The sequence below is a fragment of the Lynx rufus genome, unplaced genomic scaffold, assembly GCF_022079265.1.
Source record: "Lynx rufus isolate CCGP_SWC_20201006 ecotype Redwood Valley unplaced genomic scaffold, mLynRuf1.p SCAF_5, whole genome shotgun sequence".
Classification (NCBI taxonomy): domain Eukaryota; kingdom Metazoa; phylum Chordata; class Mammalia; order Carnivora; family Felidae; genus Lynx; species Lynx rufus.
In genome coordinates, this window is record NW_025814867.1 from 103,417,055 (window position 1) to 103,437,000 (window position 19,946).

Genomic DNA, 19,946 nt, shown 5'->3' on the forward strand with positions numbered 1-19,946 from the left:
TGAGATCATGACCTGAGCTGAAGTCAGATGCTTAACTGCCTGAGCCACCCAGGTGCCCTAAAACAATGACTTTAAATGTTGGTTGTATTGCTTAATATTAAATTTCAGAGATTACCCACTCACCTTTACTCTAAGCTTGTTAGAAGCTATAGAGACTTATAATCAATGTTCTATTGAACTAAAAATGCAATGAAAAGAAATCAGGTCTGTTTCTATACAAAAAAGATCATGTTCTCAAGTAAAGAATAAGAAAGACAAGCTTTGTTACTCAAGCAAGGTATGCAGGAGTATGTAGAGAGTTGAAAAAGAGGTAATAAGATTTTTTAAATTGACATCCTCCTTTCCTTTGTACGCTTCCATTTTGTCAATATTTTACCTAACTATAGTTTAGAGGGCAATAAAGAGTTGACAGAGCTTGGTGGGGAATTCAGAAGACCTGGATTCTCAAATAATAGAGGATAAGGTAGGCACAGTTTCTATCATCCAGCTTGGATAGGAAACAGCTATCTATGTTCAAGCAGTCATAACTTCTTAGTCCTATTTTCTCATGAATAACATTAGAGCAGGATTAGATGTTCTTTTCTGACAGATCTCAAGTTACTCTGGCTGGCTATCATGTTTCTTATATGGGTTTTACTGACAGTGTTACTTAACATTTATTAAGTGCTTATTGTAATTTGTGCAAAATATGTTGCTATTATATAAATCTTTCTGCTAATTCTGCAATTATCATCAACAAACATTTACCAAACATTTAGTGTAGGACTGACATTGAATTAGGCCAAAGAAAAAAGATTTCTTTGCTTTCTAATAAGCATCATGTTCTAAAGTAAAAGAAATCAACATTTTATAATTTAAAAATACTTATACATTTATCATATACTTTTGGGACATGTTCAAGTGAATAAAACAAAGGCTTAAAAGCTATATGAGAACACACACTGTGCTTGCTCATGTTTCCGCTCAGCCTACATGCCCTGTGTTTTCTCCCATCTCATTCTATGTAGTCGAGGTTCAATACTATCTTCAATGAAGTTCTTCCTTATCACAACAATCAAAAGTACCCTTTTTACCCTACAAAATCCCTATTAAGTATAACTCCACTTGACAGTTATTTACATGTACAGCTGGCCCTTGAACAACATAGGGGTTAGGGATGCTGATAGCTATCCCTGACAAACGCAGTTGAAAATCTGTGTATATAACTTCTGACTCCCCAACAACTTTACTAATAGCTTACTGCTGACCAGCCTTACTGATAACGTAGTCAATTAACACATATATTGTATGTTATATGTACTATATACTGTACTCTTACAATAAAAAGAAAATGTTACTAAGATCATAAAGACAAAATACATTTATAGTACTGTACTATATTTAAAAATTTTGCATATAAGCAGACCCACATAGTTCAAATCCATGTTCAAGTGTCAACTGTACTTTTTTTTTTTAAATTAAGCCTTTTGAGATAATCATAGATTCATATACAGGTGCAAGAAATAATAGAGAGAGATCCCATGTACCCTTTACTCATGTTCTTCAAATGTTAATGTCTTGAAGAACTATAGTATAATAACCAGTATTTTGAATAGTGATACAGTCAAGACACTGAACAGTTTTATCACAAACCTCATTTTGCTCCCATTCCCATTTCCTCCTTATAACCTTGGATCACTAATGTTTTCCATTTTCATCATTGTGTCATTTCAAAAATTTTGAGGGGTACCTGGGTAGCTCAGTCAGTTAAGCATCTGACTTCAACTCAGGTCATGATCTCATGCCTTGTGAGTTCTGGCCCCACGTCAGGCTCTGTGCTGACAGCTCAAAGCCTAGAGCCTACTTCGGATTCTGTCTCCTCTCTCTCTGCCCATCCCTCACGCGTGCTTGCTAGCTCTCTCTCAAAAAAATAAACATTTAGGGGCGCCTGAGTGGCTCAGTTTGTTAAGCGTCTGACTTTGGCTCAGGTCATGATCTCACGGTTCGTGGGTTCGAGCCCTGCGTCGGGCTCTGTGCTGACATCTCCAAGCCTGGAGCCTGCTTCTGATTCTGTGTCTCCCTCTCTCTCTGCCCCTCTCCTGTTCATGCTTTGTCTCGCAAAAATAAATAAATGTAAAAAAAAATTTTTTTTTTGTAAATAAAAAAATAAACATTTAAAAAATTTTAAATTTGGAAATTTTGTCATTTCAAGAATGATATAGGAATGGAATCAAATAGTACATAAGCTTTGGGGATTTGCTTTTTCACTCAGCATAATTCTGTCTGCAGAGTCTGTAGTGTTACCATGGTTTCATTCCTGATGGTGGTGATATGTGTCTTCTTTTCTTTGTCAGTTTTGGTAGAGGTCTATCAGTTTTATTGATATTTTGAGAGAAACAGATTTTTAATTCATGAATTTTCTTTATTGTTTTTCTGTTTGCAATTTCATTAGAAGTAATTGCATTACTTCTAGTATTTATTAATTTAATCTGCTTGTTTTGGGGTTTTTTTTCTTTCCTTTTTCCAGATTCTTGAGGAGGGAGCTTAGATTAGATTGAGACTTTTCCTTTTTTCTAATGTGTACAGTTGGCACTATAAATCTCAGATCTGCTTTAGCTGTTTCCCACAGATTTTGATCTATTGTATTTTGATGTTAATTCAGTTCAACATACTTTTATTTCCCTTAAGAACTCTTTTTTGACCCATGGATTAATTAGAAGTGTTTTGTGTAGTTTCCAGCAGGAGATTTTCCTGTTATCTTTATATTTTTAATATGAAATTTATTGTCAAATTGATTTCCATACAACACCCAGTGCTCATACCAACAGGTGCCCTCCTCAATGCCCATCACCCACCCTCCCCTCCCTCCCACCCCCCATCAACCCTCAGTTTATTCTGTGTTTTTTTTATTTTTATTTACTTAATAAAAAAATTTTTTTTAACGTTTATTTATTTTTGAGACAGAGACAGAGCATGAACGGGGGAGGGGCAGAGAGAGAGGGAGACACAGAATCTGAAACAGGCTCCAGACTCTGAGCCATCAGCCCAGAGCCCGACGCGGGCTCGAACTCACAGACCGCGAGATCGTGACCTGAGCTGAAGTCGGACGCCCAACTGACTGAGCCACCCAGGTGCCCCTATTCTCAGTTTTTAAGAGTCTCTTATGCTTTGGCTTTCTCCCTTTTTTTTTTCTCTTCCCCTCCCCCATGGTCTTCTGTTAAGTTTCTCAGGATCCACATAAGAGTGAAAACATATGGTATTGGTCTTTCTCTGTATGACTTATTTCACTTAGCATAACACTCTCCAGTTCCATCCACGTTGCTACAAAAGGCCGTATTTCATTCTTTCTCATTGCCAAGTAGTATTCCATTGTGTATATAAACAACATCTTCTTTATCCATTCATCAGTTAATGGACATTTAGGTTCTTTCCGTAATTTGGCTATTGTTGAAAGTGCTGCTATAAACATTGGGGTGTTTATAGTGCCCCTATGCATCAGCAATCAACAAAACTAAAAGGCAACCAACGAAATGGGAAAAGATATTTGCAAATGACATATCGGACAAAGGGCTAGTATCCAAAATCGATAAAGAACTCACCAAACTGTACACCTGGAAAACAAATAATCCAGTGAAGAAATGGGCAGAAAACATGAATAGACACTTCTGTAAAGAAGACATCCAGATGGCCAACAAGCACATGAAAAGATGCTCAACGTAACTCCTCATCAGGGAAATACAAATCAAAACCACACTGTGATACCACCTCACGCCAGTCAGAGTAGCCAAAATGAACAAATCAGGAGACTACAGATGCTGGAGAGGATGTGGAGAAACGGGAACACTCTTGCACTGTTGGTGGGAATGCAAACTGGTGCAGCCCTTCTGGAAAACAGTGTGGAGGTTCCTCAAAAAATTAAAAATAGATCTACACTATGAACCAGCAATATCACCGCTAGGAATTTACCCAAGGGATACAGGAGTGCTGATGCACAGGGGCATTTGTTATTAATTTCTAGTTTGACTCCATTTTGATCTGAGTGCATGATTTGCATGATTTCAACTCTCTCAAATTTTTTGAGGTTTTATGGGCCAGCATATGTTCCATTATGGTATATTTTCCTATGGCCACTTGCAAACATCTGTATTCTGCTATTGTCTAGTGAAGTGTCCTATAAATATTGATTAGATCCTATTTGGTTGATTGGGTTGTAGAAATTCTTTATCTTTGCTGATTCCATCTAGTTGTTCTATAAATTGCTTAGAGTAGGATGTTGAAATCAACAACTCTAATAGCAGGTTTTTCTATTTCTCCTTACAGTTCTATCAAATTTGGCTTCATGTATTTTGAGGCTCTGTTGTTTGGCACATACATCTTTAGGTTGTTATGTCTTCTTGGCAGATTGATCCTTTCATCATTATTTAATGTCCTTCTTTGTCTCCAGAACTTTCTTTGCTCTGAAGTCCATTTTGTTATTAATATAGCCATTCCTGCTTTCTTTTTTTATTGTTTACATTGTATATATTTTACCATCTTTTTATTCTCAATCTATTTCAGTTGCTGAAACTGAAGATTCTTGTAAACAATGTATTGTTGGATTAGTTTTTAATTTTAATTTTTGTTTTCAATATATGAAATTTATTGTCAAATTGGTTTCCATACAACACCCAGTGCTCTTCCCAAAAGGTGCCCTCCTCAATACCCATTACCCACCCCCCATCAACCCTCAGTTTGTTCTCAGTTTTTAACAGTCTCTTATGCTTTGGCTCTCTCCCACTCTAACCTCTTTTTTTTTTTCCTTCCCCTCCCCCATGGCTTTCTGTTAAGTTTCTCAGGATCCACAGAAGAGTGAAAACATATGGTATCTGTCTTTCTCTGTATGGCTTATTTCACTTAGCATAACACTCTCCAGTCCCATCCACGTTGCTAAAAAGGGCCATATTTCGTTCTTTCTCATTGCCATGTAGTACTCCATTGTGTATATAAACCACAATTTCTTTATCCATTCATCAGTTGATGGACATTTAGGCTCTTCCCACAATTTGGCTATTGTTGAGAGTGCTGCTATAAACATTGGGGTACAAGTGCCCCTATGCATCAGTACTCCTGTATCCTTTGGGTAAATTCCTAGCAGTGCTATTGCTGGGTCATAGGGTAGGTCTATTTTTAATTTTCTGAGGAACCTCCACACTGTTCTCCAGAGTGGCTGCACCAATTTGCATTCCCACCAACATTGTAAGAGGGTTCCCGTTTCTCCACATCCTCTCCAGCATCTATAGTCTCCTGATTTGTTCATTTTGGCCACTCTGACTGGCGTGAGGTGATATCTGAGTGTGGTTTTGATTTGTATTTCCCTGATGAGGAGCGATGTTGAACATCTTTTCATGTGCCTGTTGGCCATCTGGATGTCTTCTTTAGAGAAGTGTCTATTCATGTTTTCTGCCCATTTCTTCACTGGGTTGTTTTTCGGGTGTGGAGTTTGGTGAGCTCTTCACAGATTTTGGTTACTAGCCTTTTGTCCGATATGTCATTTGCAAATATCTTTTCCCATTTCGTTGGTTGCCTTTTAGTTTTGTTGGTTGTTTCCTTTGCTGTGCAGAAGCTTTTTATATTCATAAGGTCCCAGTAATTCATTTTTGCTTTTAATTCCCTTGCCTTTGGGGATGTGTCGAGTAAGAGATTGCTACGGCTGAAGTCAGAGAGGTCTTTTCCTGCTTTCTCCTCTAGGGTTTTGATGGTTTCCTGTCTCACATTCAGGTCCTTTATCCATTTTGAGTTTATTTTTGTGAATGGTGTGAGAAAGTGGTCTAGTTTCAACCTTCTGCATGTTGCTGTCCAGTTCTCCCAGCACCATTTGTTAAAGAGGCTGTCTTTTTTCCATTGGATGTTCTTTCCTGCTTTGTCAAAGATTAGTTGGCCATACGTTTGTGGGTCTAGTTCTGGGGTTTCTATTCTATTCCATTGGTCTATGTGTCTGTTTTTGTGCCAACAGTTTTGTTTTTAAAATACACTCTGCCATGGTCTTTTAATTGATGTATTTAGATCATTTACATGTAAGGTAATCAGTTATGTTAGGGCTTAAGTCTGCCATTATTTTTTGTTTGTTTCCTGTTTCTTTTTTCTTACCTTCTTGTGCGTTATTTTAACTTTTTTTTTTTTTTAGGATTCCATCTTGACTTATTTATAGTGTATCTGAATACATATATCTCTGTAGCTTTCTTTAGTGGTTGCACCAGGTATTACAATATGTATATGGTAATCTACTGGTATTGATATTTTCCTTACTTTCATATAGGTCTCTTTATTCTCTACAGTTTTAAAATATAATTGCTGTACTTCCTCTACATAAACTTCACTAAGATGGTATTATAATTTTTGATCCAAACATCAAATATGATTTAAAAAATTAATGAGAATAGGATGGACTCTTATTATTTACCCCTCCCTTTACTCACTTGGATGTTCTTCTTTCCTTTCGGAAGTTCTAAGTTTCTATTATCATTTCCTTTATGATTATACACCTTCCTTTAGCTATTCCTTAATCATAGGTTTAGTAGCAATGGATTCTTCTAGTTTTTCTTTGAGACTTGTCTTTATTTCCCTTCAATCCTAAAGGATATTTTTGCTGGATATAGGATTCAAGATAGTTGTTTTCTTTTAGTTTTTTTTTTTCTTCCAGCACTTAAATAATGTGCCACTTCCTTCTGGCCTCCATGGTTTCAGATGAGAAATTTGATTCATTTGAATTAATGTTCCCATGCGTGTTTTCTCTGATTGCTTTCAAGATTTTTGTCTTTAGTTTTTTTGCAGTTTAGTTATGATGTGTCTTGGCATGGATTTCTTTCAGTTTATACTACTTTGGGTTCATTCAGCTTCTTGAATTTGTAAATTTATGTATTTCACCTCATTTCTTTTAATGCTTCTCCCTCCCCCCCGCCCCCCACACTCTCTTCTCTCCTTCTGAGATTCTGACAAGAACTTATTTTATTATTGTCCCACAAGTCACTGAGACTCTGTCCTCTTTTTTATCTTTTCCCTAGTTTATCTCCTCTATGCTGTTAGATTGGGTAATGTCTTTTGTATTTCCTCAAGTTTACCAGTTCAATCCTCTGTCATCTTTATTAGTGATTATATCCAGCAAGGTTTTTTTAAAAATTTTTTTTTTAGATCTTTATTTACTTTTGAGAGAGAAAAAGAGACAGAGCATGAACAGGGGAGGGGCAGAGAGAGAGAGGGAGACAGAGAATCTGAAGCAGGCTCCAGGTTCTGAGCTGTCAGCACAGAGCCCAATGCGGGGCTCGAACTCACAGTCAGTGAGATCATGACCTGAGCCGAAGTTGGAAGCTTATCGACTGAGCCACCCGGGTGCCCCCAGCAAGGTTTTATTTGTTATTGTATTTTTTAGTTTTATAATTTCCATCCTTTATTATATATTTTTTGTAAGACTTTCTAGGTTCTCATCTGTTTAAAGAGATTTCAATTTTCTTGTTGAAGCATTGTTATGATGGTCACTTTAGAATCTTTGTCAGATAATTCTCAAATCTGAATCGTCTTAATGTTATCATTTGTTGACCAGCTTTTCTTTTTCATGTTCTAATTGTCCTCATTCTTGGTATAATGAGGATTTTCTATTGTAGCCTAGATATTCTGGGTATTATGAGACTCTGGATTCTAGTTAATCTTTTTTTAGCAGGAAGACCCCCTGTTGCTGTGTAGTGTGAGGGCTGAGTGGGTGTGTATGTTTAGCTTCTCATCTGGCCCTGCTTACAACATCCCACCAAAATTGTGGACACTGACACACTGCCTCGATGCAGATGGGTGGTGTGGAAGTTCGGTCCCCTCAGTCCATGACATTTCCCATGAAAGTGAGGCACCAACTTACTCTGCTCTTTGCCTCAGCAGGGTATAAGATCAGCTTCCTGCTTGGCCCTACTGACACTACGGAAGGAGAAAGCAGAGGGATGACTCATATCACTTTGTTTCTACAGGATGGAGAGCAGGGGCTCCCTGTTGGGCCCCTGTGGCACCACCTGGGGTGAGGGGAGAGAATAGAATGCCAGCTAGCACCAAGGGTGGAAACTCAGCTCCCCATGAGGAGAGTAGAAGTGAAACCCATATTGAGTAGTCCCAAGTTAGATTACCTTAAGTTTCACTGATGCTGAGTAGAGGCAGAGGCTTAGATTGCTGCTAGATCACATTGACACTATCCTGGCAGAGGAACTGTAACACTACCTACTTCTGCCCCATGGGGAATGGAAGACCAGCTGCGATACTACCTCAGTAAAGAAATCTGGTTTGTGCTATCTGCTATCATACCACCTGGTTCCAAGGGGTGGTATGGGACCGTTGGTGCTTGACTAGAGTAAGTTGGATAGTGCCAAAAAAGTTTTCTGTTGTTATATTTTCCTTTTCCTGATCCTTTGGCTAGAGCAAACAGGCTTTTCTTGGGCTTCCCCCCACCACCTCTGCCTATTGGCTATTCCAGGTTGGTGATTTCTGCAGCACTCTGTCTAGGATATATAGGAGGAAATAAGGAAAATTCATGCCATATCATTGCTCAAGTACCAAAGCTTCTTGACAGTCTGCTTTCTTCTACCTTTTAGAGCTTCCTATGCTTGTTTGTTGTATTATGTCTTGGGTAGTTTAGTAGTAAAAAGGATGAATGGCAAGGAATAGAGCTACTTCTTAGAACTAAAAGTCCCTCTGTTATAAGTAATTTTAAACCCTTCACATTAATCTCTACTCTCCATTAGCTAGCAATGTCTGACATGTGTTGGTATCTTCTACATGTGCCTTCCCTAATTCTTCTCACACAGTAGGCCCTTGATAAATGTTTGTTGAATATTCTACATGGAGGGCTCATTGTATGAAGATATATGCGTCCCCTAAAATGGTCAAGCATACAAGGGCACCTGGGTCAGCTATCAGAGTTGAGGAAGGATACCCTCAGATGGTAAAGGAGAGAGACAGCTCATCTGCATGGATGACCTTACTTTTCTGATCTCTGATACTATATAACACATATCTGGATTGGTCATTGCCTTCTAAGCTAAAATACAAAGTCTTGAACCCTGAAGTGTGGGTTCTTAAGTGACTGTAGCCAGTTTAGATTTGTCCAAGCTACCTTAGGTCTTCACCTCCTTAAACTTGAAGGATCTAACTCCAGCAGGGATAAGTTACAAAGTGTTTGTAACTGATACTATGTTGCCAATGCTACAGCATCCAGTTCTTCCTAAAAATTCCTTCAAGGATGAATATTATAATATGTGGGAGAAAATTTAAGACTTAAATCTGCCAAATATTTCTGCAACTCCATAATTAGTATTGTAGACTCCTTATTCTAAGATATTCCCTAGAACTTGTCTATTCTCCCTACTAGCTCTAGCAACTAATGGATTTCAAATTAGACTTCGTGGACAACTGGTATCTGTTGCATTACTCTTTATTAAAATAATGTGTTATAAATCATGTTATTATTCCAAATGATACCGGTTGGAGATAGTGATTAGTATAAAAAGAGTAAAGCAAGGCCACTCATTTTCTCCTATTAAGTCAGAATTTTTAAGTCTTAGATATTTAATACTTAAGATTGTTAAGGGATGGGAATGTAAGCTGATGCAGCCACTCTGGAAAACAGTATGGAGGTTCCTCAAAAAACTAAAAATAGAACTACCCTACAACCCAGCAATTGCACTACTGGGTATTTATCCAAGGGATACAGGTGTGCTGTTTCGAAGGAACACATGCACCCCAATGTTTACAGCAACACTATCAACAATAGCCAAAGTATGGAAAGAGCCCAAATGTCCATCAATGGATGAATGGATAAAGAAGATGTGCTATATATATACACAATGGAGTATTACTCAGCAATCAAAAAGAATGAAATCTTGCCATTTTCAACTACATGGATGGAACTGGAGGGTATTATGCTAAGTGAAATCAGTCAGTCAGAGAAAGACAAATATCATGTGACTTCACTCATATGAGGACTTTAAGAGACAAAACAGATGAACATAAGGGAAGGGGAAACAAAAAGAATATAAAAACAGGGAGGGGGACAAAGCATAAGAGACTCATAAATATGGCGAACAAACTGAGGGTTACTGTAGGGGGTGTGGGAGAGGGGATGGGCTAAATGGGTAAGGGACACTAAGGAATCTACTCCTGAAATCATTGTTGCACTATATGCTAACTAATTTGGATGTAAATTAAAAAAAAAAATTAAAATTCAAAAAAAAAGTACATACAAATAAAAAAGATTGTTAAGGGAAATGAGATTGTTGGGAAGGAGCAATCTTCAGGAATTTGATTCATTTTCAATCTCCTGGTCTTGGAACACAAAAACTCTGAGAGACCAATATAAAAAAGGATTCAAGTGATTTCACAGTGTCTTTGAGGAATGTATTCATCATATGCTATAAAGAAACAGCAAATCATTGGTCATATTTTTACAAATTAGAATCATGATCTGAAAGTTAATTATCTTTCTCATGTAATTCTATTATAATTACACTTGTTCAGCCAATACATGTAAAGCTTGATATACAGAGTGAGCCGTTGCTTATTTTTCAATGCAGCTGGCAAGACAAATATATAGTTGGTTTTTAAGCAAGTACAGACCTGTAGTCAGCTATTCTTAATGTGTAGTCACAATGCCACCTAGTGGCTACACAAGGATTATCTTTTAAAGATGGCATTCATTACGGAGCAAATCCAGAATTACCTGTGAACAACAGATTTGCACTTACTTGGAAACCTTATTGATTCCAAAAGCCACTTGTTGGTTAAGAGATGAAATGATTTTGTCTTTCTTCTTAATCTGCATTTGGTTTTCTTGCCACCGAAAAGTCACTGTTTTCAACTGTCTTTTAAAATCCTGATGAAAATGAAAATTATTATTTCATAGTTAATTCTGTTCATATCACCAGATATTGAAAGAAAAAAGAAAATGTGTTCTTTAAAAAAAAAAAGAAACTACCATTGAACTGAACAACTGACCTACCTCTGACTTGCTTCAGATATAATGGCAAAAGTACTTACTTCACACTGATAATGCAATTTATAAAGCTGCCTTTGCCGAGCAAGCTTCTCCTTCTCAGTTTCTCCATATTCTGTGGTTACTTTGCTGGTTGAGCCCTAATGAGCAAATGGAATACACATGCCTTATTTTCCTCTAAAAAGAGCTCTAAGACTTTAAAGGAGATTTAAAGTTGCCATCTAACTCCTACTCATGCTTATGTCTCAATACAAACATCACTTCTGTGATTAGTTCAGATAAACCCACCTCTCCCAATTACAGCATTCACTAAATAGTACCACAGGTATGCATCTACTGCTGCTACTAGTGGATAACATTATCTGCATGCTTACCATATTTTTAAGGTTGTTTTTTTTTTCGGTAACTTTTTGGTTACTTTTGGTAACTTTTTGGTAACTTTTACTGTTGTAAAGTTTATCTGAGGTAGACACTTACTCCCATTTTAGAGATGATAAAACTGTGAAGTACCTCATCCAAGGTTACACAGAAAGTAGAGAAGCCTGAATTCCAACTCAGGCAGTCTTTATTTCCAAACACTTAATTATTACTCAGTACTACCTTAGTTCAATATTCAACTTATCCACCAGATTGTAAACACTACAATCACAGGAACAATGTCTTAGCATAGCTCTGACAAAAAGCATGTGCTAAATGTTTTTTTGAATATATGAGGGCGTTAACATTTTCCAAAATGTGTGTGACATTTTTATTCTATTTTGGAGTTCTCATAGCTACTGAATGAAAACCAAAGGCCTCATATTTAAACTTTAGTCTGACATCCAAAGCTAAGAATATGTCATTTCAAATAAAATATACTAATATCCTAATATTCTAATTGCAATGGTAAAAAGAAGATAATGACAATTATATGAATGTTGTACTATCAGTCAGAGAATCATTTTTACTAACCGTACCCTTAGACAATCAATATTCCTATGTACTATGGAACAGGTTATAAAATTACCTTAGTATAGAATTCTCATTTAAATCAAGTGACTAAAAAAAATCTGTCTTTTGCTTTGTCGGATTTAGTGTTCTGCTGAGCACTTAAATCATGTTCACATGTACCTTCATATATAGGAAGGTCATTCCCAGCAGTGACCGCTACAAGGAAAGGAACCAGAGGGGGGAAAAAACCTGTTGTATGTTAATATTTTTGTAGACATTTCATGTCTATAACCAGTTTAATTTTTTAAAAATACAAGTACCTTTTTTTAAACAAAACTATTTTTCTCATGAATATTAATCCAAGTTTTTTTTGCAAGGAATGCATTTATAATCAACACTGCCCAATAGTTAAATCCAGGAAATGGTTTCAGAGCCAAAGTGAAAAGCTTCAGCTCCTAAGGCTTTTTTTCCCTCTATCCCTCTGACCCTCCCTTCTTGTTTTTTATTGCCCCTCACAAGCACAGCATAAAACACTAGGCTAACAGTGGTTAACGATGGTTTCTAGAAAAAGGAAGGCAGGTCTGTACCCTCTCCAGTCAGGCTTACCTGCTCTATCATGTCCAGAATATGTAATTCATCCAGACTATAGAACTTGTCTTCTGTTGCAGAATCCTCTTGAATATCACTTGCATCATCTTTCATAAATCTACTGACTGGGTGTAGATGTGCTTGCTCTTTCTTCAATGGCTCTTCCTTTCCTACCATATTTGGGCTACAGTGATGACAATCAATGTAATACTTTATAATGGTGTATAGTGTTTCTCATCTAAGCCATCGTTTCCCTAATTAATATTATATTAGTCTCATGAGAAAGGAGGGTTCATGGCCAAAGCAAGTTTAGACCATGCTTATACTGCGTATTTCTCTTGATGATTCATAATGAATTTATTTATCATATATAAGACAGCACTCAATCAAGGTACCTATTCGGTTCATCCTAGTGTTTTCAAGAATTATGAGACCATAGAGTTCATATTTCAAATTATAATTATTAACATCAGTTACTTTGGGAAACAATACTTTGGGAAATACTGACAAGCATTTCTACATCTGCTATATTATTTTATCATCACAGCATTCTTGAAAAGTAGGTTGGTTTAATCAATTTCATTGCTTAGGTCCAGTGTACATTTAAATAGTGGGCTGCAAATATCAACATAAAGTAGATTTAAAAATGGAGATTCTTTGGTAACAGGACTTAAAAAAAAAACAACTGTAGTGGTAACATGGATTTCAGTAACTAGAAACCACTAAAAAAAAAGAATGAAAATACTGTAAGTGCAATGATAATTAACTCATTTTTATACCTATGTCTAAAATGTAAATGCAGGCTACTATCCTTTCAACTTGGTATAGTGAGTGGCTATAAATTTCCTTCCCAATCTCATTAAATGGTAACAAGAAATAGTACTTTTACTTATAACACAATATAAATGATGTGATTAGTGAATAGAAAATCGGTAACTTTAGGATACGTTATTACTTCTTTTAGGCCACGGAGACCTAGAAAACAATATGGCATCTCATGCTTGTAGAGTAACTTGTAAAACACTATAAAACACTCATTAGGTATCACTGAGGTATTCTAGAATGACTCAAACATTTTGGAAAGTTCAATGAAATCAAATGCTTGTGTAGACCACTGGTTCCCAAACCCAGTTTTCCAAATTACCTGAAGAGCTTTTTAAAATTATATTTTTCCAGGTATCCTGACAACTGTAAATACATAGATGAATCTGTATTTTTGAAAAGCTATAGAAGATTATTCCTAAATGTTTAAAGTTTAATAATGACACTGTAATAATATAGGAAAATGTTCTTACAGGAAGAGATGCAAACTGAAGCATGCAGAGGTAAAATTACATGATATTTGGGACTGAAAACACCAACAAAGAACAAAATGTTAAGGGAAAAAAGTGAAGCAAATGTGGAAAAACAGTGTAATTGTTGAACCGGGATGATTAGGTACATATATTAACGTGATATATTATTTTTACTTTTGTGTATATGTGAAAATTCTCATACAAAAACAAAGCTCCCTGGGTGATCTGATGATCATTCAGTTTGTGTCTACACTATAGGTAAAATAAGCAAAATGACTGATAGCACTGTATGATTCTTTAGTAAGTTACTTTTATGGCTTCTAGACATGGTATGAAAAAAGTAGAACAAAAAACTATCATTCTAGTGGCTCAACTCATTGACAGAGAAAGTGAAAATTCATCCTTGGATGATGAACTATTAGCAAGTAGATCACATCCATTATCAATGAGAAAATATCAACTACAAGTGGTGACTTTCAAGTTAAAATATGTTCTTGCTACCATTTTAAAGATATCTTAATAATTTATGTCCTCACAGTGAGTTCTCCAAAGTTACCAACTTTCAATTAAACTTTCTGTTGGGTATAATGAGCCTCTTCATTACTATCTCCCTTACTTCCATCCACTACTGCAGTGTCATCAGTCACATAGTTGTATAACACAGTGATCTTTAGACATTAAAAGGTTTCCAGTAGGTTCAAAATTCACGGTAAACAACTGGAATTAAAAACCACCACCACCTATGCGTTAAACAAACCACAACAAAACAAACTTTTTGGAAAAAGGTCATTAGGACAAACACTGATCTGTTCTCTAAGGTTAATTCTTACTTAAATTTAGATTTGGCTAACCACAATCTAGACTATATTGTAGAAGATTTTATGCTGGATCGAAATTAGTCTTTGACTTTTGAGTAGCCTTACAGAAAAATGGTGAGAGATTCTATTCTCCCAAAGTAAATGATAATTTAACTTTTTGTTACTCTCAAGTGACAAGTTATTAAGAAAAGTAACTGTACTTTCTTCTTTCAGAACATTTCCCAAGGCAAGGCTGTGTCATACTGGCAAAACACACTTTGAGAATACTAGGAAAAATTTAAAAATTAAATAAATACTTACACTTGTTCTTCTTTTGATTCCTTATTCTGAAAAACATCAAGAATTAGTAATCTATATCAACTATGCCAGTACAGCACAGTGATGTGACTGCATTTAGGTGTTTCTCAACCTTTTTTGACCACAACCAAAATAAGAAATATATTTTACATCATGATGTAAATGCACTTATTCAGAGATCTTTATCCATGAATATAAAACTGAAATTGAAGTCACACTAAATAATCTTTACCCAGATTATATATGTTATAGACTGCAAGTTTATGCTTCTCCCAAATTCATACACAAAAACCCTAACCCCCAATTAAGGGGGAAATTAATTAGGAAAGTAATTAGGTTTAGATGATGCTATGAAGTCCTCATGATAGAATCAGTGCCCTTTTAAGAAGAGACCAGAGAGCTAGATCTCTTGCTCTTCTGTGTGCTCTCTCTCTACTTGCTGTGATGACACAGTAAGAAGTTAGCCATCTGCAAACTAAGAGGGCCCTCACCAGACACCGAATCTGTTGACACCTTTATCTTTGACTTCCCAGACTTCAAACATGTGAAAAATGTTTCTTGCTTAAAGCACCCAGTCTATGGTAGTTTGTTATAGCAGCCCAAACTAAGACAATACATAATGAACTCTGAAACTTTTTTACTCTTACTAATTCTATTTATTTTATAAAATGGTAGTTGTGACCTGCTACATTGATTTTGTAATCTACCATTGAATCATGAAATAACTTAAAAATCACTGATTCAGATATTGAAAGTAAATATTGGGGTTGAGTTTGTACCTACTGGTAATCTTGGGACAGGACATGTATAATTCTCCTTTATGGAATACTATACTAACTATAAGAGTTCTTGAAAATCTACATACAAGGTAAAAGCAGATTGATATATTAAGAAATCTTATAGAAAAGGAAGTGTCAAGGAGATCACAATTGGAAGGAAATGTTAAAAAACCCTAAATTTTATGTTCATTAAAGTAAAACTATAAAAGCTACATAGTAGATAAAGGTAATATCAATGACACTCAACACATATTAATAGTATTAATCGCTCTTCTACATTACCCTATTAACAGTATTAATTACTTTTATATAAATTACAGTATTAACTTCTACCACCACCTCTTGTTTACAAGAAACTTTTGGATCTCCTTCCCCATAGATTCCATGATGTATTTACAAATTTGTTCTGCTTCATTGCCTACAAACTAAGAGAATTTTGCATTTCAGCATCTGATCAATGTCCTGTGCCAATTTGATTCTACAATTTAGAATTATCAACTCCTACCTTGGTTCCAGTATACCTGAATAGCTGAACTGAAAGACATTTATTTGGTTGTTCATAATGAACATCTAGTGTAGCCGCATAGTTTCTGAAACTTCTTTTTACTTCTTCCCATGACAACTTTTTGTCAACACATGCAGCAGCCTGTTTTACATGCATCTCAGCAACTTCCCTGCTATAGACAGCACATCCAATTTGAAGGGCTAGATTTATTTCCTGCCATGTTTCCTTCCTTCCCCAAGGCATCATCACAAAGCCTTCTATTCTTCTGCCATCTGCTTTACCTCCCTTTTCTATTCTTAACCCTTAATTCCCCTGGGTGGGAGGTAGGAGTGGGAAGGAGGAGCTAATTAACTCTCAAAAGAGTTATTTATAATTTGGATATATTAGAAGCTAAATACTAAATTCCTAACTGAAGAAAAAGTAACTACAATGTCTCTATATATACTGGTTAGAAGTCATCTGTACTGTCTCCTCTATTTGCTATACAAATATTTCTTTTTCATCATATTCTTCCAGAGTCCCTGAAAGATCTTTTCAGGACTTCAGCTAATGTTAGGTAGAGATATTACAAGACAAATAATTAACAGAGGACACAATTTCATTCATAGAAACTTTGTTGTTATTCTGTATAACACAAGATAATTTTTTGTATGCTAGAATTTTTCATGAGGAAAACTCATTGGAGGATGTGATGGACTTAGCTAGACAACTGGTTGCTTACACTATAACTAGACAATTCTTTGTATCAATAATAATGAAGTATATTAATAGGACTACTATATATGAAATAGTCATATGCAAAAATTTCAGCATTTTTAGGTCCCATACTTTAAAATTTAGATAAAAGAGAGATCTCTCTTCTAATGTTCACATCTTATCTTCATAAAATTGTCTTATTTTCAAAGTATCTCAACTTCTTCTAAAAAAATAAATTATAAAAAACTTAGGTCGGGTGCCTAGGTGGCTTAGTTGGTTAAATGGCTGATTTTGGCTCAGGTCATGATCTCACACTTCATGAGTTCAAGCCCCACATTGGGCTCTGTGGTGACAGCTCAGAGCCCGGAGCCTGCTTCTGATTCTATGCCTGCCTCTCCCTCTCTCTCTCTCTCTCTCTCTCCCTCTCCCTCTGTGCCCCTCCCCCACTCATGTTCTCCCTCTCTCTCAAAAATAAATAAGCATTAAAAAAATTTTAAAACTTAGGTTGTTATAAACAATAACAAAAAACTTCTTGACATTTAATAAGACATTTTTATTTTATTTTTTAATTTTTTTTAATGTTTAGTTGTTTTTGAGACAGAGAGAGACAGAGCATGAATGGGGGAGGGTCAGAGTGAGAGGAAGACACAGAATCTGAAACAGGCTCCAGGCTCTGAGCTGTCAGCACAGAGCCTGATGTGGGGCTTGAACTCACGGACCGTGAGACCATGACCTGAGCCGAAGTCGGACGCTTAACCGACTGAGCCACCCAGGCACCCCTAAGAAGACATTTTTAATATTATTAGCATATGAATTTTTGAGTCGTGTTTACATTTATTTTCCATTGTGTTTATTACCTGTTTCATTTCAATTTGACATAAAAGTTGGGTTTTCCATTTAACTAGAATTGAAAATCTGAACAATCATATTTTAATTTGTTGTAAGAGACAAACTACGTACCTTTGGAACCAAGAGTTACAGTCTGACAGTTGCAGATTTACTTGCCCAGCTTTCTGTAGTATTAGACCTGGGATTTACTAATGTTTTGGTAAGAATTAAAAAGTATCAGTTAAACTAATAGATCAGTCTGTGTTTTATTATATAAGAACTGACCAGTAGTAAGTCTTCTTATTCATGTCTTTTAAAAGCATATCTTAATTTTCAAAATAACTTTTGAGTGAAATTATAAATTATAATAAATGATTATGATAAACACGAAAATTATATTGATATTTTATTGATCACAGCATAAATAATCTGTATTCTGTTCTTCACCTAAGCATTTTGTAAATTTACCTTGTGTTAAATTTCATTTATGACTAAAATTTGTGTATACTTCCAATAAATAACATTGGCTTACCAGATTGTATAGTTGGTCAAATATTCTCATTGCATTAATTTATAACATAATCTACAGAATATACCTAGATTTTAAGTGTATGTTTCAGGCCAGAAAAACAACACTTTTTTTTTTTTTCTTTTTTACCATAAAGTTTGCATAGCATAGTAGTTAGCTGTATGGTTGATTTAAAGGAAAAAAACCAACCAAGAAACAAACAAAAAACTCTTGAGTCCAAATCCATAGGAATCTACAAACATCAAGAGTGAATTAAAACATAAAGTATGAACTTTGGGTGATTATGACGTGTCAGTGTAGTTCCATCAATTGTAACAAATGTACCACTCTGATGGGGGATGTTGATACTGCAGGAGGTTATTCATATGTGGGGGTCAGAGATACATGGAAAATCTTTACCTTCCCCTCAATTTTGCTCTGAACAACAACAAAAATTGCCCTACAAATATAGCCTTAGTTAAAAAAAAATTTAAAAAACCAAAACAAAACTAAAAAAGACTCAACTTTCCTTTGTAATTTTCCAAGCAATTAAGAGACTTTTTGCTAAAACTCCACCATAGATAGTAACAGTAAGTTGTTCATTTGTAATTGGCAAAAAGCAAAGACAAAGCATGAAGGAAGCTTCTTGCATTTGTACCATTTTTGTACATTATTGCACTGTTGGCAGAATTTTGGATATCAGGAAGAAAATCAACATTTCTAAAGGCTTTGAAAAATGTTTCTGAATATATCACTGGAAATATGATGAGAAGCTTTTTATAAAAGACTGAGTATGCATTTTTTAAATGAGAGTGGTATGCAGAAATTAATGAAATTTCCAAGTAACTCAGTTTCTTATTTGTATATTTAAATGTATAATTATGATTTAGGGAAGTGAAGCAGGACATACTAGGAGCTTAAATCATTCAGGATCTACCATATATAACCACATATTCAATAAGCTACTGACATTTTTTTTAAGTTTATTTATATATTTATATTTATATTTATATTTATATTTATATTTATATTTATATTTATATTTATATTTATAATCTATTTAGAAAGACAGCACAAGCCGGGGAAGAACAGAGAAAGGAGGAGAGAGAGAGAATCCCAAGTAGGCTCCGCACTATCAGCACAGAGCCCAATGCGGGGCTGGAACCCATGAACCATGAGATCATGACCTGAGCTGAAATCAAGAGTCGGACACTTAACTGATTGAGCCACACAGGCACCCCTAAGCTATTGGCATTTATAAGTCATTCATGCTATATACCTACTTGAACTAAGTTCTAACAGCGAATCCATATGTAAACCTAAGTGTTCATAATCAGACATCTCTCTATTATAATGCTAATACAGTCACTTACCTTTTTATTCTTAGTCTTTTTCTTTTTCTTTGGTTTACTCTTAACCTGACAAGAAATAAATAATTTAATTAATATGCAATTCAAATCACACAATAAGTTATTTTGCAAAATATATTTCCTCTAACCACTGAAATCTTTCATCTTCTAATATTATAGATTATTATTCTATTATTCTCATTATTCTAGATTCTATAGAAAACTATTTTCAGTTTCACTCTTATTTTAATCTCAGTCTTCTGCTCTTGAGAGATCATTGACCTCCAAAGGAATAACATAATATCAATGAGGAGGCTACAGAAAAAAGCTCACAGATCCTCACTTGCACATGTGCGTGCATGCATGAGCAACAAA

At 35.4% G+C, this 19,946-nt stretch overlaps 1 protein-coding gene across 2 annotated transcripts in view; it reads right to left on the reverse strand.

The window, feature by feature from the left end:
- Positions 1–19,946, reverse strand: part of DZIP3 (DAZ interacting zinc finger protein 3) — an 81,441-nt gene that overhangs the window by 21,227 nt on the left and 40,268 nt on the right. For both annotated transcript variants that reach the window (XM_047099921.1, XM_047099922.1), the window contains exons 16-20: positions 19,596–19,640; positions 14,910–14,935; positions 12,515–12,680; positions 11,023–11,118; positions 10,731–10,858 (exon numbers count right to left, since the gene is read on the reverse strand). In XM_047099921.1, the coding sequence (XP_046955877.1) occupies positions 10,731–10,858; positions 11,023–11,118; positions 12,515–12,680; positions 14,910–14,935; positions 19,596–19,640 (461 nt within the window). The remainder of the gene's footprint in view (positions 1–10,730; positions 10,859–11,022; positions 11,119–12,514; positions 12,681–14,909; positions 14,936–19,595; positions 19,641–19,946) is intronic.